General features: G+C 33.1%; 1 protein-coding gene across 1 annotated transcript; it reads right to left on the bottom strand.

Annotated features, from left to right (window-relative positions):
- Positions 1-766: 766 nt before the first annotated feature.
- On the bottom strand, positions 767-23,714 carry LOC125056102 (polyamine-transporting ATPase 13A3-like). Its single transcript, XM_047659040.1, has 20 exons — positions 23,519-23,714; positions 22,059-22,283; positions 21,555-21,783; positions 20,640-20,844; positions 19,094-19,307; positions 17,872-18,002; positions 17,125-17,307; positions 15,208-15,396; positions 13,601-13,813; positions 11,517-11,645; positions 11,003-11,116; positions 8,954-9,227; positions 7,835-7,962; positions 6,823-6,946; positions 5,908-6,069; positions 4,420-4,574; positions 3,430-3,653; positions 2,396-2,544; positions 1,832-2,019; positions 767-1,138 (listed from the first exon to the last, which is right to left on the bottom strand). Exons 1-20 carry the CDS (start codon positions 23,550-23,552, stop codon positions 1,007-1,009), a joined length of 3,402 nt encoding a protein of 1,133 aa, XP_047514996.1. The 5' UTR covers positions 23,553-23,714; the 3' UTR covers positions 767-1,006.
- Between the last annotated feature and the right edge of the window lie 34 nt (positions 23,715-23,748).

Here is a 23,748-nt window from a genome sequence, read left to right as displayed (position 1 = left end):
TCTGATTTTATTTATATAAGGAGGGTACAATTAAACTGAACGTTGAGGAAGAGAGCAAGGTCGTGAAGAGGCCTTAGCTGAAAAGAACGTTAATAGCTATTGTAATAATATATTTTTGTATGGATAGAGCTCTATGGACATATTTGGAACTAAACGATCATGCAGTGTTCGAATATTAATATAATTCGTCTAGTATTGTATTCAACAAATCGGTTTACATTTTTTTTATATAGAACAGTTGGCAAACGGGCAGGAGGCTCACCTGATGTTAAGTGATGATCCGCTGCCTATGGCCACTCAATGCCAGAAGGCTCGCGTGTGCATTGCCGGCCTTTTAAGAATTGGTACACTCTTTTCTTGAAGGACCCTAAGTCGAATTGGTTCGGAAATACTTTAGTGGGCAGCTGGTTCCACATAGTTGTGGTGCGCGGCAAAAACTGAAAACGCTCTGTTGTCGAACGACGGACGTCGAGGTGATACGGGTGGAATTTCGTATTCTGCCTAGACGTCCGATGATGAAACTTAGCTGCAAGTAACAACTCTGAACACTCTCCATAGTAAACGCGGTAAAAGACGGGAAGAAAGCTTTTAAGTTTTTAGTTTGTTATTAATGTTTTTTTGTATTACTTTAGATAAAGGATTCTGCACTTCTCGCACGCATCGTGTTTCTTTTTTTTTTAGTTTTTCTCTTAACTAGGGTTGCCTGGAAGATTCGCTTATTAGCGATAAGGCCGCCCGTTGCATCCCTTATAATTTTTATGTATTGTGTTTCTTCTATTTGCAACGAAGTGTAAATAAATAAATAAGATGCGGTAGGGATTCATCGTCGACGATTCAAACCTTTGTTGAATACATTCAGTTCATGTTGTATAATGTATAGTTTTGTTCCAAATATGCCCACGGATCGCTAAGTTTAATAAAATCTATTACCGTGGCTATTAAGGTCCGTTAAGCTGTAATGCATAATTCGCATTTAAATCCATATTTTAAAATACATACTCATATGTCAGCAGACGTGGGAGGGGGAATGAGGGGGCCAGAGGGGGCATTCAGCGTCCGCCGAGTTCTCTTCCTTTGTGTTGCAACGCCGGAAGGAGCTGTATATGTTGCTGAAGAGTTCTGGGTCCGAGAATGTGGCCTGGAATATTTTTGATAAAGCATTAATTGGGTAGAATATATATACAGTATACAGTACACAGTACAGGGGGGATCCCCTATAACGTGATTTCCGTACGCCATATAACGCGATGATTTCTCAAGTTATATTTCTGTACTGTGATAATTGCATGCCTTTATACCTTTGCACCTGTTTTAATTGTGTTGTTTATATTTATAAAATAATGTTTGTAGTTATTAATAACTAAATAGCTTGAATAAATTCGTGTTCCTTGTTTTTACGAGAATACCCCTACAACGCGGTCCTTTTGTTAAAAGTTACGATGCGGGGTGGGGATTGAATTACGCGTTATTGTTGATATTATTTTCGACTTTCCAGTAACTTTTAGGTACAAAGGGTCACGAAACGTTTTACTATTCTTCGGCACAGAAAAACGTTACGGCACGATACATGGGGGGGGGTCCAATAATCTCCAAAAATTGCGTGACGTAATACTTGAACGCTCCCTAAGTGTAAATATAAAGTATACCCGAATCCACTTGAACACACAAAATTTCATCAAAATCGGTCCAGCCGTGATTAATTACACACGCACGGAAGATTTATATATAAATATATAACAATTATAAAGTATCTTAATTTTTTTACTAGGTTCTTTTTTTTGTTTATTCTCTATGGTTTCACAAGATAGATAGAATATTTGATAGAACCTACCTCAACACCAACAGCTATGAGCAGATGCAGAACCGGTATGATGAGGATATAGATCCTGAAGTAGTTCTCCTCAATATGAGACGCCTTCATCACTTCCACCTCGATCCAGTTGGCCAAGCCCTGCCACGGGCAGAACAGGAGAAGAGTGACGAAAAATGCCTGACTCAGTAGTGTTATCACCATGTAATCTGAAAAATTAGAAAAATAATGTTATGATATATGATCGAGTTTGACTGATTTTATTGTTGCTTTTAATTATTGAGATTTTGATTTGTTTAGTTATTATTTAATTGTTTCATAGTTTGGAATCGTTAACGAATAAAAGTACGAATATTGTTACGACCAATCAGAGCAGCCTTGCGATTCTGTAACTCATTTTTCGAACTCGCACAGCGGTTTTCGCAGCGATGGTCGCGCTCAAATCAGTCGTGAAGCAGTCATTTACGATTTGGCATTCTGATAAACAATAAACTACAAGCTCCCTCCTTATGTACTACTAAAACATACGTCATACATACGTCAGTATGTCGCTTTTTTTAACTACCCTCATTTTTTAATACTCACAATTGGCACAAAAAGGTTGTCTAAAGGGCCAGCCTTTAGCGTAGACGCACGCCATTATCAAATATTGGAATGCAGACACGATGAATATAACTGTATTCTCCCAACACAACACCTGCTCTATATCTGGTCCACCTTTCACCGACTCGAACCTGAAAAATTAAAATCTATTTCATACGAGAATTTTGAGTCTGAATTATTAGAAAAAAATTTAAACTGCTTTAAATAGCTTCCTTAATAAGAGGAGCAGATAAATGGAGCAAAATTGTAACACTATGACAACCAAGAGGCCATAAAAGAAACAGAGGTAGGCCGATGAAATCATGGAAATGGCTGGAAAGAATAAGACCTGGACGAGATTGGTATACAATAAGGAAAAACGGAGGACAATGGGGGAGGCCGTAGGCAACACAGAATCATTTATCGTAGATTAAGAAAAATAATAGTTATAATGTATATATTTTGTATTTCTGATATAAAGCTATAAATAATTAAATAAAATAGCTTCCTGTAGAAATAATAAAGACTGACATATCGTCGCTGTAGAATGATAATCTAAGTCCAGAGAAAGAAACATTACAGGAAACGAAAAAAATGTTTCATTTCGTCAATGTTCGTTAATTATTATGTGCTTTTGTCCATAGTTTTAGATGGTAAAAAGGACTTATTTATTAATAACATCAACTTCCTTACTTCATTATTATACCAGTTAAATGACATAAGAGTCTAAGAATAAAAAATATTTGTTTTTGATCATACGAGGTTACAGGAGGAGTCTACAGTGATTAAAAACCATGATCAATTGTGCTTTTTTTTATAAAACAGGCGGCAAACTGGCAGAAGACTTGATGTGAAGTGATACTGCCTATAACGAGACCAAATGCGTTGCCGTCTTTTAAATATGATTTTGATGTTTGATTTTGTGTTCTTAATTCAAATATACGAAATTTAATTATATTATAACTTACAAGTCTTACATAGAAATCTACTCAAAATATTTGTTACGGGTAAAATAAAGATCAACGAAGGCTACTCACCAAGGCTGCGAGAAGAGTAGCATAGTAGCCACTACTTGTACTACTAGCACTAATGTCACTTGTATGAAGAGTGGCAGTAGACTGGATAATGCTACTAGTGATACTGCAGGCGATTGCTTTGTAAGTATTGGGCCGGGTCCAGCTCGACCAAGGGATAGAGCCAACAGAGTAGTCAAAACTAGATCGATGTACAGGAATTGGTTATTGCCGAGAATCGAGTAGAACTGAAAAAAAAAAGTTTTAAACGGATAAAGAATTTGTCACATTTGCAATATTAATATATAGCTTCGCAGCGATAGCGTTACCATGGCAACAAAACAAAATATTTTGACAGATAACTATTTGACAAGCACTCAAACATAAAGAAACGTTTATTAGGAAGGTTATTTACTAAGTACTAATAACTAATATCAAAAAGCATTGAACTTTTGTTCGTGCTATGTAAAGCATAAGCTATCGCGGAATATGCATAAAAGGAGTATTAAGAATATCCATAGCGCTAAATAAATAGCACACCCTATACACACCCAACCTTTTTGTTTATATTATGAATTTGATCTTTGGCTATATCTTTAGTATAATTGTTTTTGTTATATATAATAAATGATAGCTGTAGAATTACGATATAAATTGTTGTGAAACGAATTACCTACTATTAAAAAAACAAAATTTTGTTTCGTCTGTTGGCAGGACCACATTATTATTAAAAATGTTCACCTAGTTTATATATTCACATATCTCCACTAGGAATGCATGGATATCTCAAAAACTGAATCGATTTTAATAAAACTCGGACTTAACGAGAAATTTGTCAAATTTGAAAATTTGTCAAAAGAAATTTTGCCCACGATCTTGGAAGCTATTATCCAATTCCATCAAACACGTAAATCAAACTGAATACGTTGTTTTTAATTTGGTTAAAATATGCCTTACCTATTATATACCTTGTACCTTTTTGTTTCTTATTATAAGTAGTTCTTATATACTTACATTGTACAATATCAGAATAGAGAAGAATTGTATGAGCGAGTACAGAGCCATGTACTTGAATATCGCGAAGGAGGTACTCAAAGCACATCGCCCTTCCAAAGCCAGCAATTTCACGCATGTTATGTTTTGCTCTTGAGATGTGAAAGGGGCCGCAACTATAAAAAAATAATATATAATGAGACAATTAATCAATATTTCACATTTATGAAATCCCCAAGTACAATATGACTTTAAATTATGACATTATCAGAGCTCATTATGAGTAAACCTATATAATTTTTATAAGCTGAATTTCTTCGGAAACATTATGTACATTTTTTTTATGTTCTCAGTCTTCTAGACTAACTTGGATGGCTTGTTATTTTTATTGACCAGTTATAATGCGTTAGAAAAACAAACCGTATATCTATTTTTATACTTTAATAAATAATAGTTTAAAAACGCTTTCAAAGCACATCAAACTAAAAAGTGAAAAATAATTCTAATTTAGGCTGAAAATGGTAATGAACAAAAAATACTGGTATTATTGTGAAAAAGCGTGGGTTGCTCTATAGACGAAAAATATGGCACAGAATTAAAATAAATATTAGTTTTTTTAAACTATTTATAGTTTTTTTATACTATTTTTAGTTAAATTTTTTTTATTTTTTTTTCGGATTATTGCATTGTCATCGATCTTTGACAGGTGCGCAAAATCTGTCCGTTTAAAGTGGGTCAAAATCGAGTCCGAAGGAGTCGGTTACATACATACAGGTGAAGCTAATATAAAGCGTGTAAAAATCAGCGCGTTAACAAAAGTGATGGTTGTTTCTTTTTTTCTATTTCTTATTACTTGAAATTTAGGCGTCTAGTTTTACCCACAACGAAGTTATAGGTCGCAAATAAACTGTTTCAAGACAAGAATTGCCCAAATAAAAAAAATTATAACACTTTTGCGAAAAAAAAATTCGAAAAATTATTATATCTGTTTTAACTAAAGTTCTGTGTCTCTTGACATTATAGTGTCAACACAATACACAAAAAAGAGTATTTTTCTGTTGTGGCGAACAATAATATCACTCTTCTTTTCCACCGCGTCGGTGATTTTACCGCTATGTGTGACGACACGGGCACGGTGGTTGGAGCCTGCAGCCAGTGGCAGTGCGACCAGCGAAACCCGTGCGCGATTTAGGAATTATATATAGTGACGTATAATTTATCTATTCTTGTACTTTCTTGTGATTTCTTTTCTCTAATTTTCATTTTTATAGCGGGAAGTTAAAAAGAAGAATAATAATAATGAAACATAAAATTTATTTTAATTCGTCCAGCAAAGCGGGCGCGAAACGGCTAGTTATTATATACTTTTAAAGTGAAGAAGTTTTCTTTGTCTCCACTGCCTAGCTTAGAAACTATTATTATATGGTGCTCGCCGCTCGCGCACCTATACTGTCAAAAGTATTCGTTAAATACGTATGGTGGTGTTATGGTAGTGCCAGTATCACTTACCAGAGGCATCTGCTTCAGAGAGAGATATCCCAACGTGTGCGGCTTTCAAAGCCCCACAATCGTTAGCTCCATCCCCGCACATACCCACTATCAAACCTTCCCCTTGTAACGCTGTTATTAACTGGGTCTTCTGGTCTGGGCCGAATCGACCGAATATCATTCCTGAAAAGGATTTTTTTTTAGGTTTAAAATAAAATAAAATATGTTTATTATTCCATAAGATACAGGTATCACTTATTTCACGTCATTGAATTTGAATCGGTAGACATCCCTACACATCGGCAACGAAGAAGGGTGTAGGCCGAAAGAAAAAGCCGAAAAAGAAAGAAAAAGCCGAAAAAGAAAGAAAAAGCCTCTGGAATTTTATTAAAGAAGAGCATAAGAGTATACAATCACGCTTATTCTCGAAGGCAGAAACCGTTGATTTCCCTTGCTACGGCCCGCAGAGGCTCTTTTTCTTTGCCTTTTAATAAATCCAAGAAATGTATTAAAGAAAAGCTATGTAAAAAGGCTTACTATAAAGTTAACGATCATCTAGTTGATAAAAGGGCCTGGGACTAGTGCTAGACAGGCTACTTCTAATTCATTTGCGATATTTGTTTTAAAATAAGTGTTGTTTGATGATTTGCTATTTTAAAAGAGTACCGAGAATTTTTTACACCTGCTCTTTCTCTCAACATAAATTTGACTACTATGAAAGTCTTCCACAGTTCACTTCACAAGACACTGTCTTTTGCGAACTAAATGTGGAATCGACTTTCGATGGGGGTCTTCCCTGAGAGATACGATCTTCAATTGTTTAAAGTAAGAATATACTCCTCTCTCAAAGGCCGGCAACGCACCCACTAAAAATGGATATCCATGGGCGATGACTGCCCTTTTTGGGCGTAACATAAATTGTTAAAAATTCGTTACCTTTGCTAAGTACTGTGGGCATGAATTCCGGGTAATGAGTTCTAACAATGGCCCAAGTTTTTCCCTCCATAGCGATCACATAGTCTTCAATCGCTAACTTCGGTGGCCCACCTTCGCCTACAATCTGCAAAAGGAAAAAAATATTTATAGTATTCTTAACATAACCTTTACACATTTAAAGAAAAACGCTTTTTACCGGATTAAAGTTATGTATTATTATAAATTTACAACTATTTGACATAATTTTAAATTTATCCGACGTTTCGCGTGCTTTACAGCGTGCGTGGTCACCATACCAACTCCGGGGAAATAAATACAGATAATGCAACTTTCTCTGCAGCTGTGATACTTTTTGACATTCAACATCTTTTGTCTTCAGTCACCGTGACCACGCACGCTGTAAAGCACGCGAAACGTCGGATAAATTTAAAATTATGTCAAATAGTTGTAAATTTATAATAATACATAACTTTAATCCGGTAAAAAGCGTTTTTCTTTAAAAAATATTTACCCAAAAATGTTATTCTAACCGAGTAGAGCTAAACTCTTTTCGCTTATCATATTTTCTTTTTTTTTTTTGAGAACTGGGAGTGAATGTAAAATTAGAAGCATTTAATATGTATTTCTTTTTTGATGTTTATAAGTGTACATTGTGTTACCTATATGAATAAACGATTTTGACTTGGATATTTTTTTACAAGTTCACCGTACAAGCAAGTGTTAAAAGTGCAAAAATAAAAACTATTATGTTATCTTGTTTGGCTTTACCTTTAAACTCAATCTATAATAACTAATGCTGTATTATTAACAATATATAAATGCACGGCCGAGATTTGAACTCACTCTAATAATTTTAAATATTATTATTATAAACTTATTCACATTAACATACTGTTTTAACTTAAACACTAATTCACATATTTTCATCAGAACGTAAATAAAATTTAACACAAAGATTAATAAAAACTAAAATTTAACATGGGCTAACAATATCGAATAAAAATAGACAAACCTCCATTGATAATGGCGGCCTTTGATCTCCGGTCTGTTGCAGGCCTATTGTTACCAGCACAACTTTTTGTTGCGGTTGCACCATGAAACAACCTCGCGCCACTGACATAGCTGTCATTATATTGTCCCCTAGAATATTATATTTATTTATTATCCAAAAAAACACAATTAATAACTTTTATTATTTATTAGATTTTTTTATCACGGCAAAATTCATATATTTTAGAATAGATAGATTGTAACTTATACAGAAGAATATACATATGATGTGGTGAAATAAATGAACTTTAATACACACATTTTTCTTGCTAGCGTGTAATTTCTGTTCTAATATAATTGATGTGTATGTGTTATTTTAAAACTAAAATAAATTTCTATGGCTAATAATTTCGTAGGCTGACTGACACATGGATGGTTATCCTAGTATTAAATTAATATGATGTTTAGTTCGTCCAAAATCAGCGTTTCACTAATCAATGAAAACGAATGCAAACTTCCATGGATTGGGTTTCGAATTGCTTCTGCATTCTCCAGATTCGGCCTCCAGGGAGTTTTACCTGTTCACAGACCTCAAGAGAATGCTAGCTGGACAGGAATTTTGCGCTAATGAAGAGCTAATCGCCGAAACTGAAGCCTTTTTTCGTAGTATAAAAATGGTATCGAAATTTTTTATCAGCGCTATAATCTTTGTATCGCACTCGCAGGCAACTATTTTTTTTTATTTTAGTTTTTAAGATTAGACAATTCACACCAATTGACCTAGTCCCATGCTAAGCTGGTGAAGCTTGTGTTATGGGTACTAGGCAACGGATATACATACATATTATACATAGATAGACCTAACACATATAAATACATATTTAAACACCCAAGACTATATTATACACCCACAACAACAAATGCTCATCAGATAAATGTTTGTCTCAGCCGGGGAACGAACCCGGCTCTAACCCTGACTGCGAATCCATGGGGGATTCGGGGTACTAACCACTAGACCAATGAGCCGTCAGTATTAAACAATGAAATCATATTCTATTAAAGAAAATATTTATTTTATGTTAGCCTAAGAACGTTTCAGCCCACTTATAAGCGTCGAGCCCAGAGATAATAGAAAACTTACCAGTAACCATAATCTGCTTCATATTAGCCTCATGAAGCTCCTTAATAATATGCGTTGTTTCCGGCTTCAGGCTATTTTGCATCACCAAAAAACCCAGAAAAGTCATTCCATTCTCTAGAACTTCTCTTTTCACCCTTTGTGCGTCCATCCATTTCATTTTACGGTCGAGTTTCTTATACGCAAGCCCGATTACACGGAAACCGTTTGACGTGTATTCGTTTAATGTGGAATTGAAGTTTTCTGGCAATGTTAGGGGATCACACATTCCGGCAATCTGCAAAAATTACTAGGTTTATTTTACGCATAGCAATTCAAACCCAAGTATCGTGGGGAACCTTTCCTATGGATTTGAGAAAATCCGGCCCGAAGGACTAAATTGTCAAAATAGTAATAACATACTACAGCAGACTGCTCATAATTAATTTAAGACTAGGTCCCTTAAGATGCCATTTCAAGGATTATAATCTGTTACTTCTGTATATATTATATACGTTTCAGTCTATTTCTAAAAATGGAGCCTACAGCCTTTGTTCCAGAACTATACCGCTGTAACATCCAATATCGGTACGGACAGCAGCAATTAGAATGAGTGTCTGCTTCGCACGATCCCAAAGTTGCGACATCAGCGCTGGGGACAATTAGGCCTCTCACAGCGAATATCGAAGTGACAGAGTAAGAGTGTTCATAATATATATTTATGAAAATATTATGTATGTATACAAAAATAGTGATAAGTTTATTTATTTATTTACACTTCGTTGCAAAAAAAAAAGAATGAAACACAATACAAAAAAATTATAAGGGATGCAACGGGCGGCCTTATCGCTAATAAGCGATCTCTTCCAGGCAACCCTAGTTGAAGAGAAAAACTAAAAAAAAGAAATATGATGCGTGCGAGAAGTGCAGAACCAAATGTTATATAAAATATATATATTTATATATATAGTACCTAAATCTAAAGTAATACAAAAAAAAATATTAATAACAGACTAAAAACTTAAAAGCTAATCTTACAAATACATGAACAGCGAATAGTGATGTAAAAGGAAATATAAGATTTATACAAGTCACGATTGATCAGGATAGGATAAGGTTAAGAAATGATTATACAGTTTACTAGAATAGAACAAACGCTGGCTGCAATTTCCCCGTACTAGACTATCTAAAGTTAGTAACTCTTTTTTGGGAAAAGGGCTCTTTTATCACTGCCTTTAAATAAATTTAAGAAATGTGTACAAAGGCTTTACTATAAAGTTAACGATTATCTAAATGATAAAAGGGCCTGGGACTAGTGCTAGACAGGCTGCTTCTAATTAATTTGCGATTTTAAAAGAGTACCGAGAGTTTTTATTTGCTTTTCCTCTTGGCCTACACCCTTCATCATTGCCGATGAGTAGGGATGTCTACCGATTCAAATTTGATGACGTGGAATAAGTGATACCTGTATCTTATATTCCATAATAAACATATTTTATTTTATAATAATAGAAAAACTACAATTAATGGCTAACATTGTATTCTAAAAATAAAATAATTTTCAAACAAAATTATTGTTGCAACAATATGTTAGCGGGTGAGTTCAATGGCAACTGTGAAAAAATCAAAATTACGACTTCTTTAGGAATAAATGTTTTAAAATTTCCTAATTTTTACACGCTTTATATTAGCTTCACCTGTATGTATGTATGTATGTATGTAACCAATTCCTTCGGACTCGATTTTAACCCACTTTAAACGGACAGATTTTATTCAAATTTTGCGCACCTGTCAAAGATCGATGACAATGCAATAATCCGAAAAAATAAAAAATTAATAATAGTTTAAAAAAAAAACTCGCGCTCTGTGCCATATTTTTCGTCTATAGAGCAACCCACGCTTTTTCACAATAATACCAGTATTTTTTGTTCATTACCATTTTCAGCCTAAATTAGGAATTATTTTTCACTTTTTAGTTTGATGTGCTTTAAAAGCGTGTTTTTTTAGTTTTTTTAACTATTATTTTCTTTTTACATTTTATATGAAACGTTAGTTGTTAGAAAAATTATTTACCTTTTCTGGAGCTCCCTTGACATAATAGACCATAGCGGGCTGTCCCAGAATTCTGGCTATCACACCCATCGATTGTTGTGAAGATGAGAAGTGGAATCTTCGCAACAGACCAATCTAACAATAATTTAATAAATTGTAAGGATTATCATAATTTTCCGATATAACTTTAGGTTATTTTGACAAAATATTAAACACTACGGTAAAGAATACCAGAACAAGTAAAAAAAAACAAAATTACCCAAACCTGATTAACTAACATCATTAGTACTACAAATATTATATAACTTATTTAAATTGCGATAATTATTAAATAAACATACAATATAGAAACATACGAAGTATTTTACATAATAGTACCTACACTATAGTTTTTGGATATCTTTTAACGCCTCCAAACGAGAATAAATTATTTTTGAAGAAAGAAGATTGATGAAGAAGCAAGAGGAATAAGAGAGAGAGAAAGAAGACGGATGGGAGAGAAGTAGGAGGAAGTGGGGGGAGAGGAAGTTATTACCTCATAAGGCATTTCCATAGTCAAAGGGTCCAAATTTTCCAAATCTTCATTCCTTGTGGACGGCGGTTTAACAATAGCAGGTGTTAGATTATCGTATCTTGTATTCTCTGGTCCGGGCTCCTCCAAGACCTAATAAACGAATTACCGCCATTACTTCAGCATCTTAAATCTAAAATAAACTCTCAATTAAGAATTATTAGTGATTATAAAAATATATTCGTGACATGTTCCCTTGTACGAATGAATAATTAGAATATTATTCACAGAAAATGATTTCAGATCAACAAGATATATGCCTAATTAATTCATCAAATATTTAATTAACATATCATTTAAACTACGCTACGGTAACAATACCTTTGTAATAATTATGAAAATATTTTAAAAAAAAATTTAAATGTTAGACATAGTTTAGTTTAAAATCTTAATAATTAACACTGAAAAACTCCGACGTCACGTTCAAGACGTTTAATAAATGGTTAATGTACGTATGAAGAATTAAATAGTCATCAACAACATAGGAGAGAATAATAATTAACTGCTTTCACATTAGAAGAGTTACCGGGAAGACGAAATAAAATCCGTAACTGGGAAAATTCGGACCAGGAAAGCTCAGAACAGAGCAGAGTGGAAAGAAATGAATGGAGGCCTTTGCCAAAGTTAGGCAAACAGATGGGTTGTCGGTGTCACCGACTCGCTAGTGAGAATAGTTTAAGTTAAAAATTATGTAAAATTTTCTATCTGAATAAAGTCTTTTATTATTATTATTATTACATGAGATAAGGAGCATGATGGGTAAAACATCAAAAAAAACCTCTTGGCCATTCTTGTCGTCCGTTCTACGTCTTAGAGAACTGGCAATCAAAATAAATTTAAAACCATAATTTTTTTACGGACTAAAGTTTAGATGAATGATTTAGATATTAAATGCGAAGCTCAGGACTGAATGCTATGGACGCTCCATGTCACAGTCTAGTCATAGGAAATTAATAATCATATTAATAACATCTAATTAAACAAAACACCTATCCATTACAGTTCAGTATTTTAAATTCAAAATAGAGAAATCAAACTGTTCTCTCTCATCAGTAATATAGATTAATGAGGCTATTTTTTGAGGGTAGTTCATTCTAGTTAATATAAAAAAAAAAATTGGTTGTTTGTAAAGTAGGTTTACGATCGAGATGTTTACGTGATAACGTCTTATTGGTGATATAAGTTTTTGGGAAGTAAGGAATTAATGAAGATAACAATTTTTTCAAATTTTAAATTACATCTATCGTTTTATTCACACTTTTGATGATAAATTTCGGGTGTAAAATGACAAGTTTACTTATTCGACTATGATATACATTTTTCTTCATACATTCACGGAATGACTGGCAGCGCTCGAGATGAGACGGGAGATCGGTCCGTCTCTCTCTCGTTATACCTGCGATCGCGCTCGCGAGGTTTTGGTGTGACACAAGTTTCTGAACATGTCACCCGACTAAAACGATTTTAAAGACGTTATCACGTCAAAAATACAGTATTTATTTTTTTATAATTTATAGACAAGAAATAATTTACAATAAATTAACTGTCTATATATATATATACATTAATACATACTAAGTATATATTTTAATTCAAAAAATGGGTGGATACCGACGTTACACTGGCTAAGGCCACTTTAACGTCCTAACTTTATTTTGTATATATTTTTTGGCAAATACTGTTGTTAGTGTAGAATCTTGAATCTCAATTTTCTTGAATTAGTTCCCAAGTATGTGTTGTTTTACTTCTTTTCTATATTTTCTTAATTTTGTGCTTATGCATATTATTTTTGATAATTCAATGTTGAATTTAAAAAAAAATTAATATCATACAATGTTCAGTGAACAATTAATAAATCTTACAAACGATTTACTCGATTTTGATAAAAGTTTTACTATTCGATAAGTTGGCTGATTCTAATCTCGCTGAATTTGAGATGTGTGGTAAAACATTTATTTAATATTCATATCAACAATATAGTCAAACTCATCTTAAACCTCCGTTAAGCTGGTTAAAATCCTCATAAATACCGAATTAACATCACTCACCCACTGCGTAAACTCAAACATCTTCAAATCGAGTGGATCTCCCTTCAACTGCCCCTGAATACTTGTCAAAGAATGACAAGAGGCCAAGGCCTGCACCAATGGACTGTTGGTTGGAAGCGAGCTGATATCATCCACACATCGGCCAAAGACTTCTTCCTCATTAGACGGTATTACTGCGTATAGATCTAAGCCATCCTCTGTGAGTGTTCCAGTCTGGAATATATTATAGTATGGTCCTAACAATGTTTCATAGAACAAGCTGTGTAGGATTTATGTAGTCTTCATATTCCAACCCGATTAAATAATCCATATATTTTTTGACGGCTCATTGGTCTAGTGGTTAGTACCCCTAACTGCGAATCTATGGGTCCCGGGTTCGATCCCCGGCTGAGACGAACATCGATGAGTTGAGCATTTGGTGTTGTGCTTAGGTCTTGGGTGTTTAATTATGTATTTATATGTCTATCTACCTATAAATATGTATGTATATCCGTTGCCTAGTACCCATAACACAAGCTTTACCAGCTTAACATGGGACTATGTCAATTGGTTTGAATTGTCCAATCATATATTAGACATTTAGAGGTCATACCGAATATTTCGAAATCGACAAATACAATTTGAATAGTATTTGACAATATAAAAATAATCTCTTAAGGCCTGTATTCACTTTGATTAGTGCGAGTGCAAGTGATTAGTAATTAAGGATGATTAGTGCAAGTAGTGTCCATTTATTGTTTAGTGGCTCTGTTAAGTAAATTCAGTTGTCAATAGTTTGTCAGGCACGCTGCGAGTGAGGGGGAAAGGAGGGCGCACGCGACGTCACTACTCGCAGTTCACTCGCAAAAAAATAGAACACGCTTCTAATCACTTTACTACGCAGCCAACTAATCACCTGCACTAATCAGTCGCTGTCCACACTTGTTTTCTACTAATCACTAATCAAAGTGAATACAGGCCTTTATTGTCAAAAATCTTTAAAAAGCGTTATGGAGTAAAATAACTTGTAAAATAATCATAAATGCATAAAAAAATGTCAAAATATTGATTTTTATAGGACAGTCATGTCAACTAAATCTGATAATACTTGAGACTTGGAATTTGTCAAAGACAATGTCGAAATGAAAAAAAAAATGTTTTTTGTCATGCCATTGCTCTGACATATATTATTGTGTCTATTTGAGATCTTTTCGACTAAAATGCTAAATTAATATCGTCGACTGATATAAAGACGTCTTCATTAGGAGACAAACTATTGATAATAGTCGTGAACGTTTTTTTATATACAACAGGGGGAGAACCAAACGGGCAGCTGTTTGGTTGCCTGTTGTATATCATGGAGGCTCATCTGATGTTAAGTGATACCGCCGCCCATAGACATTGCCAAAGGGCTCGCAAACGCGTTGCTGGCCTTTAAAACATCAAACTGCATACATAATAAATACGGAGATCTGAGATAAATATCGTTCGATGTAATAAGAATTTTCATTGATTTTTCAACTTTAAAATAATGATCGTCACTGAATCGAAACAAACACTACCTCATTATTCGCCATGTATATAAATAAAAACAATTAAATACATACAAAGGAAAAGGGTAGTCTCACCTTATCAAAGCACATGACCTGAAGCTTCCCACAGATAATAATTTTGGGCGGTGATACACAGAAAATTTTGTTCTTCTTCAACCGCTGCTGACTGTACACGATACCCGCCGTCATAGCAGCGGGCAACGCCGGGGGCACGACTATAGTTATTATATCCAGCGTCCGAAGTATTATTGTTCCCAATGAACTCTAAAAATATATGTCTAGATATATTGTTAGGAAAAACATATATTTAGAGCCTTAAACAAATATACTACGCACATCGAATTATTATGGAAGTCACGGTTTAGCAATATATTTGTCTAAAGCCCCGAAACTATGGCTATTTGAAAGTTTGAGTATTTGTTATTTATAATGTCATCTTTATTGATTTGTACGGCGTTTAGGGTTAATTTGATATATTTGTTTTTAAGTAAATATAATGTTTTAAATATATAAAATGTAAATTTATGTATGTGTGTAATTTGTATTTTAACTAAAATATAAATATAGTTATTATATATATTTGAATACTTAATACAATTAAATAATATATGTATATAATAAAAATAATAATATAAAATAAAATATGAAATACATGCTAAAGGCGTATTTTACTATTGAGAAATTATCAGTAATATCTTGCTAAATCCTTAAAAAATATACCGTAATGCGTCGCACCGAAGAGTCAATTGTAATGTAATATTAAAGTTGATAACACTTGAAATATTAGGTTGTTTGAAGCATTCATAGCAATTGGAAACAATTTATTACAGTTAATGATTAGAAAGTTGGCTAAGGAAGTCAAAACAGGTTTATTAATTTATTTAAAAAACGCGATCTTATTTACAGCTATAGCTGTCATGTCTGCAATTATAACAATAAATCCATCCTCAATTCATAGTATGGGGTAGATAAATTAACCACCATTTTTTTTTAAATTAATTTATTTCGTACTCCTACAGCTTACATAAATTATATATAATAACAAACAATTAAAATTGCAAATATAGCCAGAGATGGAATACGTAATACATTTTACTACAAAAAGGTTCAAAAATTTACTAAATCAAACAAACAAAAAAATTATTCAATACATTCAACTAAATAATACCTAATTTGGCTGTGTTGTGCGATGGTGTAAAAGTGAGGGTAAGTACGTGAAGGTGTGTATGTGGGGTATGCTCATGATGTAGGTGATTTTGCGCTGTGGATATTCTTAATACTACTTTTAACCATATTCCGCGACAGCTTAAACAAGTCAAGGCTTAAATATTGGTAGTTGTATGTCCGGGCTGCGCGATACAAAACTGAGTTTTTAGCATAGTTAGTGTTAATGTGAGGAACATGAAACAAAGCACGATTACGAGTCTGGTAGGCAGGAACAAGGAAGGGCAATTTTTCTAGAAGGGAGCTGCAATTAATTTTATTTGAGATGATGTCATGTTGTAGCAATAAATCATATTGTTTTCGTCGAGAGTCTAAAGTATGAATTTTAAAATGTTCACACGCGTCTTTATATGAATTAAACTTATTATAGGTCTTATAGGAATTAATTAATTAAATTAATTTTATATTATATTATTTTATTAATAAATTAATTTTAAGTGAATTAATTTAATGTTTTGTTACAATTCACTAATAATATATGTGCATCAAATAACAAGCTACCAAGCGCACTGACTGCGTACCTTCCGGTTACCTGCGTGCACGCACACATACACGCGAAACATGCATGAGCACTTTTATGTAGGTACGTGCAAGTGACGATAAAAATACATAACATGTCATATAAGTTTAATTTTGCCATACTTGTGGAATCAAATAATGAAAAAAAAACAGATAAAAACAATCCTTGTTGCGGATTATATATTTGAGTTTTTGAAGCATACACAAACCAACATAACATTTATATATATAGATATACCATGTACTCACCCCTCTTTGCATATACAGCCAAATCGAATAAACCATTCCCATAGCGGCGATACAGAACATAAAAATAACGAATTTCACCGCATCTTTGTAGAATTGGAAGTCAAATTGCTTCGGGAACAATATACTTTTGATCATTTCCCCTTTCGCTGTGTAAAACCCAGTGCGCACCACTTTTGCTAATACCTGTAATAAACAGAAATATTCTATAAAAAAGCAGTATAGAAATTTCGAATTTGTTTGAGGGCTTTTCATAATTGTCTCTATGTTCGTTGACACGTGCTAGTTGGAACGAACATATACGTACGTACATACGAAGTGTTACGCATCGCAATTCCATAGGATTACGCGGTTGGATTAAATAATTATCTTTAAGTATCAAGAGCAAATTAAGCTGTGAACATATATTTAATGTTAAGTCTGCCATATTTTTAATGATATTGTGAGTGGTGTTGGCGAAGTGACTTTGTGCGTCCTTCAGGTCCTAGATTCGAAATGGAATTATCCAAATGGTGCTTCTATTTGCACATTACCGCTAGTACGGTGAAGAAAAACATCGTGACGGCATCCTAACGCACTCATAATCATAATATCATAACCGAAAACCGTTCAGGTTTCCAGTTTCATATATGAAAAACGATGACCAATTAGATGAAACAGCAATTTTGTTGCAAAAGAACAGCAAATATCTCTTTAGTGGATTTAAAAAAAAATCTTTTCCCTTAAATGAAGTATACAAACAAGTTATACCTGATTATTTCCATAAAATCTCGTTTGTATGACATGTGTGCCCGCGAAGAGAGTGTGTCTCTTATGATTCTCTGTGGAGTATACTTCAGCGTTTGGACAAGGCGGACCCTTCATTACCGGTACACTTTCACCTAAAATAAATTCAAAACAAAATATTTATTCCAAATGCATTGAAAAAAGTCTAAATAGTACCTAGCTGTCTCTTGGAGATGCGCTAGGCTATTTTTCCATCATCTACGACCCTAGGCACAACCATAGATAATCAGTTAATAACAATCAAAACTTAAAAGTCTACTTACTCTACAAAAAAATAAAATTCAGATCATACAAACTAGTTTTTAAATTATGATTACAGATTAAGACAATGTTAATTCCACGTTAGTCGAATAGTCGAGTTTGAACGTATTCGAAGGGATACTCTGTGGCATATTCAAATTTTGGCGCCATTCGTACGTTCTATAGTTTTTTTGGATGACATCCTAATGAGAAATTTTACCTCAGCGGTAAATTAAATTACTAGGATTCGGTCCCTTCCATTATTATAAAATTTCCCAACCTTAGGGTTCTGTGACAGAGCTATCCAAATACAAACAAAGAAAACACATAAATATTACGCGAGCCGAACTGAATTATAAATCTACAGAAGCCTTAATTCGTATTTTGGCATGACTCAAAACAAACACAGACACAGGGCACGCATATAACAACTCTTTACACTCGTTACACTCTCTACATACGCACACACACCCATTCAGACTCATGCATACACGCATACTTAATGTCTTATACGACTTGTTTGATTAGTTCTAACATTAATACCACTTTTTGATATAAAATTACTGATGAAATGGTTGCATTTTTCAAAAGAAAATTTTATTTGTTTGATCGATATTTTGTATGAATATAGAGGAGGTAAATGGAAATCACAATTGAATTGAGCCGAACGCGGAGACCGATTGTGCCTCTTTGTCTCTCGTTCCGCGCTCTCGCTTGCACTTCAAGCCTTAAATGGAACGCCTCAGAGCGAGGTAACGCCGCATGAGTCATGTTTTTTCGTGCGTGCAGCCGGCTCCATCGAATTATAAGACGTTGTCACGTCAAAAAAATATTTTAAACATGCACCATGGAATAAACAATTTCACAGACAGAGACAAAAGATCTTTAGTTAAAAGAGTGCAACAAGGCTGATATATAGGAATTCAAAAAATTACGAGAAACATACCAGTAAGCATGCTCTCATTGACAATACAGGATCCCGTCAGGAGCATAGCATCACAGGGCATGACACACCCATCAGGGGGTAGCACGAGCACGTCACCGGGTACGAGACGACTCGCGTTCACCACACACTCCTCACGTCCCGTACGAGATGGACGTAAAACGCTCACCGTAAATGTGCAGGTTGAACCCGCCATATTGTGGATTTTTAAACTCATCTGAAATTTTTGTAAATATATAATTGTGAAGAACGATGCTTACAATAATACCGACTACCGTTAGATATTATTTTATATAAATTACTAGCTGGTGCCCGCGAATTTGTCTGCGCAGGATTAGTATTTCGAGTAAAAAAAAAAATATGTATGTTTATTATGGAACATAAGATACATGTATCACTTATTCCACGTCATTAAATTTAAATTTTTAGGCATCCATACTCATCGGCAAAGAAGACAGAGGGTGTAGGCCGAGAGAAAAAGCCGGCGTAAAAAACTCTCGGTACTCTTTTAAAATAGCAAATCATCAAACAACACTTATCTAAAAACAAATATCGCAAATTAATTAGAAGTAGCCTGTCTAGCACTAGTCCCAGGCCCTTTTATCAACTAGATAATTGTTAACTTTATAGTAAGCCTTTTTACACAGCTTTTAATGTATTAAAAGGCAGAGATAAAAGAGCCTCTGGGATTTTATTAAAGAAGAGTATCCCTTTTCCCAAAAAAGAATTACTAACTTTAGTCTAGTACGGGGAAATTGCAGCCTGCATTTGTTCCGAGTATATAATATATGGTTGCTTGTACGAAAATAAATATTTCTATTACCACTTCTTGTACCTGTACTTGTGTGTACATTACCGAAGAGAGCAATTCGCAATCGAATTTGCTCTTAATGTTTTAGATAAATTTGCGACAGGTTTGGGATGACTGAAGAGTCGAATGTACGACGTTTTCTTAGATAGTATTAGATGTTTTTTGTAGCTTTTATATGCTGTGAATAAATAAATGACGGACTGGTAAAACTGGCACGAGGCTCATCTGATGTTAAGTGTTACCGCCCATAGACACTCACATTGTCAGAGGGCTCGCATGTGCGTTACCAGAAATTATCATTGTCTGCTCAATATCACTAAGCCAGTTATGATATTATTCAATACTAAGTAGTTAATATTTAACAAAAACACAACATAACTCGCCATTCTGAAATACATTTATGAACAAATATATTTTCTTTGTTATAACAGTCATTGGTTTGGTTATTTTGTTTGTATTTAAAAAACAAAATATTTTGACGTGAATTTTCCTGAACACTTAATCTTATCTTTGAATCATTTTGAACACTTATAGGTAAGGAAGTAATATTGTATACACCACTTTAGTAACGCTGATAAAATATGATTGAAGTAAACGAAAGTTATATATAAGAATTTATAAACTCGATGATCCGTGATGTTTTAAGCAGTTTTTTTTATATTGGGTCGGATAATAATATTACTTGATATTTTAGTTAGCTTAGCATTTCCACTAAATTGTTTAATTAAAAAATAATACCTGTTTGGTTTCGTAGAGGGCAAGCATACAGGATATTGCCGACAGTATGAACACACATGTCGCATACTGGTAGTATTCATCCAAGGACCAGAGAATTATCGAGAATATTTGAAACAAGTAGAACGGATTGAACACTTCACTGCAAAATATTGTCCAATACCTTTTCACTTCCACCTCTACCGAATTCTTTCCATAAAGTTTGATTCTGAAAAAAAATATTCAAAAGAATATTTATATTTAGCATACAACAGCTATGGGAGCGTTCAAGTATTCCGTCACTCAATTTTTGGAGATTATTGACCCCCCCCCCCATGTACCCGTAACGTTATTATGCACCCAAGTATAGTAAAACGTTTCGTGACCAGATAGTGACTCTTTATGCCTAAAAGTTACCATTATGTGGTGTAAAGTACTGTAAAGTCGAAAATAATATTAACAATAACGCGTAATTCCATCCCCGCCCCGCATCGTAACGTTTTACAAAAGGACCCCCCACAAAATTCGTTACGTAATACTTGAACGCTCCCTATTCAGTGAAACACTTTTTAATAAAAGTAGCAAAGTAATTTGAATCTTATAGTTTATCAATAACACTATATCAAAAAAAACTAACATTAATGAAGTATTTCTACAAAAAAATTATTAATTCAATTACAACAAACTCGGCAGTGAACATAGAATTATTTTTCTGTTTCACTTACAAATAACTATTTTTTTTTTACTGAAAAAACAGTACTCTGTATAGATGTAATATCATGGAATTGAGATTTGCAGTGCAAGAATACCTATTTGGCTATGTTGACATAATAATTGTCCGACAGACAATACACACAGTTTCCGCACAGTCTCTACAAGTAATTTATCTGTGGTCAAGATAGCATATAATTTAATGTGTTAATATAACAAAATACCTACAGCTCATTCTGTTGTCTTTTATTGATCCCAGATATATTTTCCATCAATATATTCAATGTTAGTTTTTCGTTCAGTGCCTGTACATTAATAAATGCTCCTTGATCATTCAGCCAGATGTATCGGCTGTGTTGGTATATAAAAAAACGAAGAGAATTGTCTCTATGGTTCAACAGATTCAGGTCTATTATATCCACATTTACTATTGTAAAGGTGCCTTCGCTGTCCATGACTGTAAAAAATGGATATAGTTGATTCAAAGATAAGAGATGACACATTGAGATAAAAGTTACATAATATAGTGAGACTCATTTGAAAAAATATATTTGAACAAAAATTCAATAATACAATAAATATTATACAAGTACTTAATAAACAGTTAATACAAGTAATGAAATTATATATTGGAGTAGATAAAGCTATGACATGACAAACTATCTTTTAAAGAAACACTTAAAAAATTTCTTTTTAATAGAACTTTTTAACTATATGAAATAATGTATTTACCACAAATGTGTTCTGCATTTTTCAAGCTGCATTTGATATATTTGTAGCGGTTGTATGCGGGAGAGTATGCTAGAGCAAAATATGGAAGCCCACAGAGTGATATACATATTGCACGAAAAATTGTTGATCGGAATCTTGAATATTTGTAGCCATATATCCTGATTGCCTGGTCATCAGATCCTTCCAAAATCTGCCAGTGGGCTTCACCTATCACTTCATATTCTTCTGCAATATTTAGGAATTATTATAATAAATAAATATATATATTAAAACATATTATTTTAATTAACAACTATTCATGTTTTCTTGAGGTAAATATAAAAAAGAATATTTATAAAGGAGTTTTATTAAATTATTAAATGTAAGCAGAACTTGGGATGCTAGTTTTCCTTAATAATATTAAAAGAAAATACACCATAGTAAGATTTTCCTCAAAAAGATTACCACCAACTTTACAATTTAAAATACATTAACATGTATGTTTTATTTTATTAATGATCCTACAATGTTCCTCCTAACTATATGTGCTTATGTATTAAATAAACAAAAGGAAAATGGTATTGTTAAACTTTTGTAAGTTAAAACCTAACTAATGGTATAAGTAGAAAAACATATCAACTCAATGGCCTTGAAAAACTAATTTGAATGCATGTTATTACAGCGTAAGAAACATTACTGATTATATTTCAAAGAAAATTTATGTAATATTATTATCTTTTAAATTTATATATTATATTCATCAAAATACAGTACAGTATGTAAGCCATACTTACTTTTAAACATAAAGGGATTAGTGGTCCCCATAGTTCTTAATATCCTATTTAAAACTAATGGATTTGACCTATATAATATCAAAACACAATCAAGGCTATTATCTTCATAACACAAGCAATTTAAACTATTCATTGATAATTTACGACCTATTGAGTAGTAAGGATATATACATATGATATAAAATACTATAATAAAGTGTTATGACTTATTAATATATCAATAATAATAATAGATGTATTTATGAACTTATTTGAGTCTGAGTTAACACTTTGGATGTCTTAAATTGTTGTCAGTATAAAATATATGCCAGGGTTTCTTGCTTTATTAAATAAGACAATTATTTTTATTACTGTGTAAATGACAAATGGTGGTCAATTTTTTTATACAAAACTCAGTCTGTTATAAAATAATATATAATTAATACCTACCAACAGGTAATCAGAGACTACAATGCATATGTACATTATAAATAATTAGTAAGTTAATTAATTATTAAGTTTTAATTATGAAGAGCCTGAGATTGTAATATTGTCGATAGAAATCTATTTATTACACATGGTCTTTTAATAAACCGTCTTAAGAATTGATGATATATTGATTAATTTATTATATATTATTTGCATAATATTTGTACTTTATGATTCATATACCGATATAAAACCCTAAATTAAAAGAGAAGTACTTACCGTTGGTGACGGAGGCATTATTCATGTTTGGCATTCCCGAAAAACTTTGTATTCAAACAAAATTTAAGGCATAATATTAAAATATTGTTTTAATTATTACCGGTGCTACCTCATGGCAAATACGATAAGGAAATTTATAGTTAAATAAATTCACATTGATCACATCACACCTCGAAGGAATGAAATGAGATGTCAATGATAAAATATGGCAAAGGCATAGAAAATAAAAA

The sequence above is a fragment of the Pieris napi genome, chromosome 14 (assembly GCF_905475465.1).
Source record: "Pieris napi chromosome 14, ilPieNapi1.2, whole genome shotgun sequence".
In the NCBI taxonomy this organism is placed as follows: domain Eukaryota; kingdom Metazoa; phylum Arthropoda; class Insecta; order Lepidoptera; family Pieridae; genus Pieris; species Pieris napi.
The sequence above is the reverse complement of the archived record's forward strand: the minus strand, read 5'-3'. Positions and strand labels throughout refer to the sequence as shown.

Bases quoted from the DNA above. Each gene is read 5' to 3' on its own strand.
- LOC125056102 (XM_047659040.1), bottom strand. From the start codon at position 23,552: ATGCCAAACATGAATAATGCCTCCGTCACCAACG. The intron at 6,070-6,822 runs GTAACGAATTTT...AATCCTTTTCAG, and splicing joins GCCCACAGTACTTAGCAAAG to GAATGATATTCGGTCGATTC. The intron at 2,020-2,395 runs GTGAGTATTAAA...CTAATTTTTCAG, and splicing joins ACAACCTTTTTGTGCCAATT to ATTACATGGTGATAACACTA.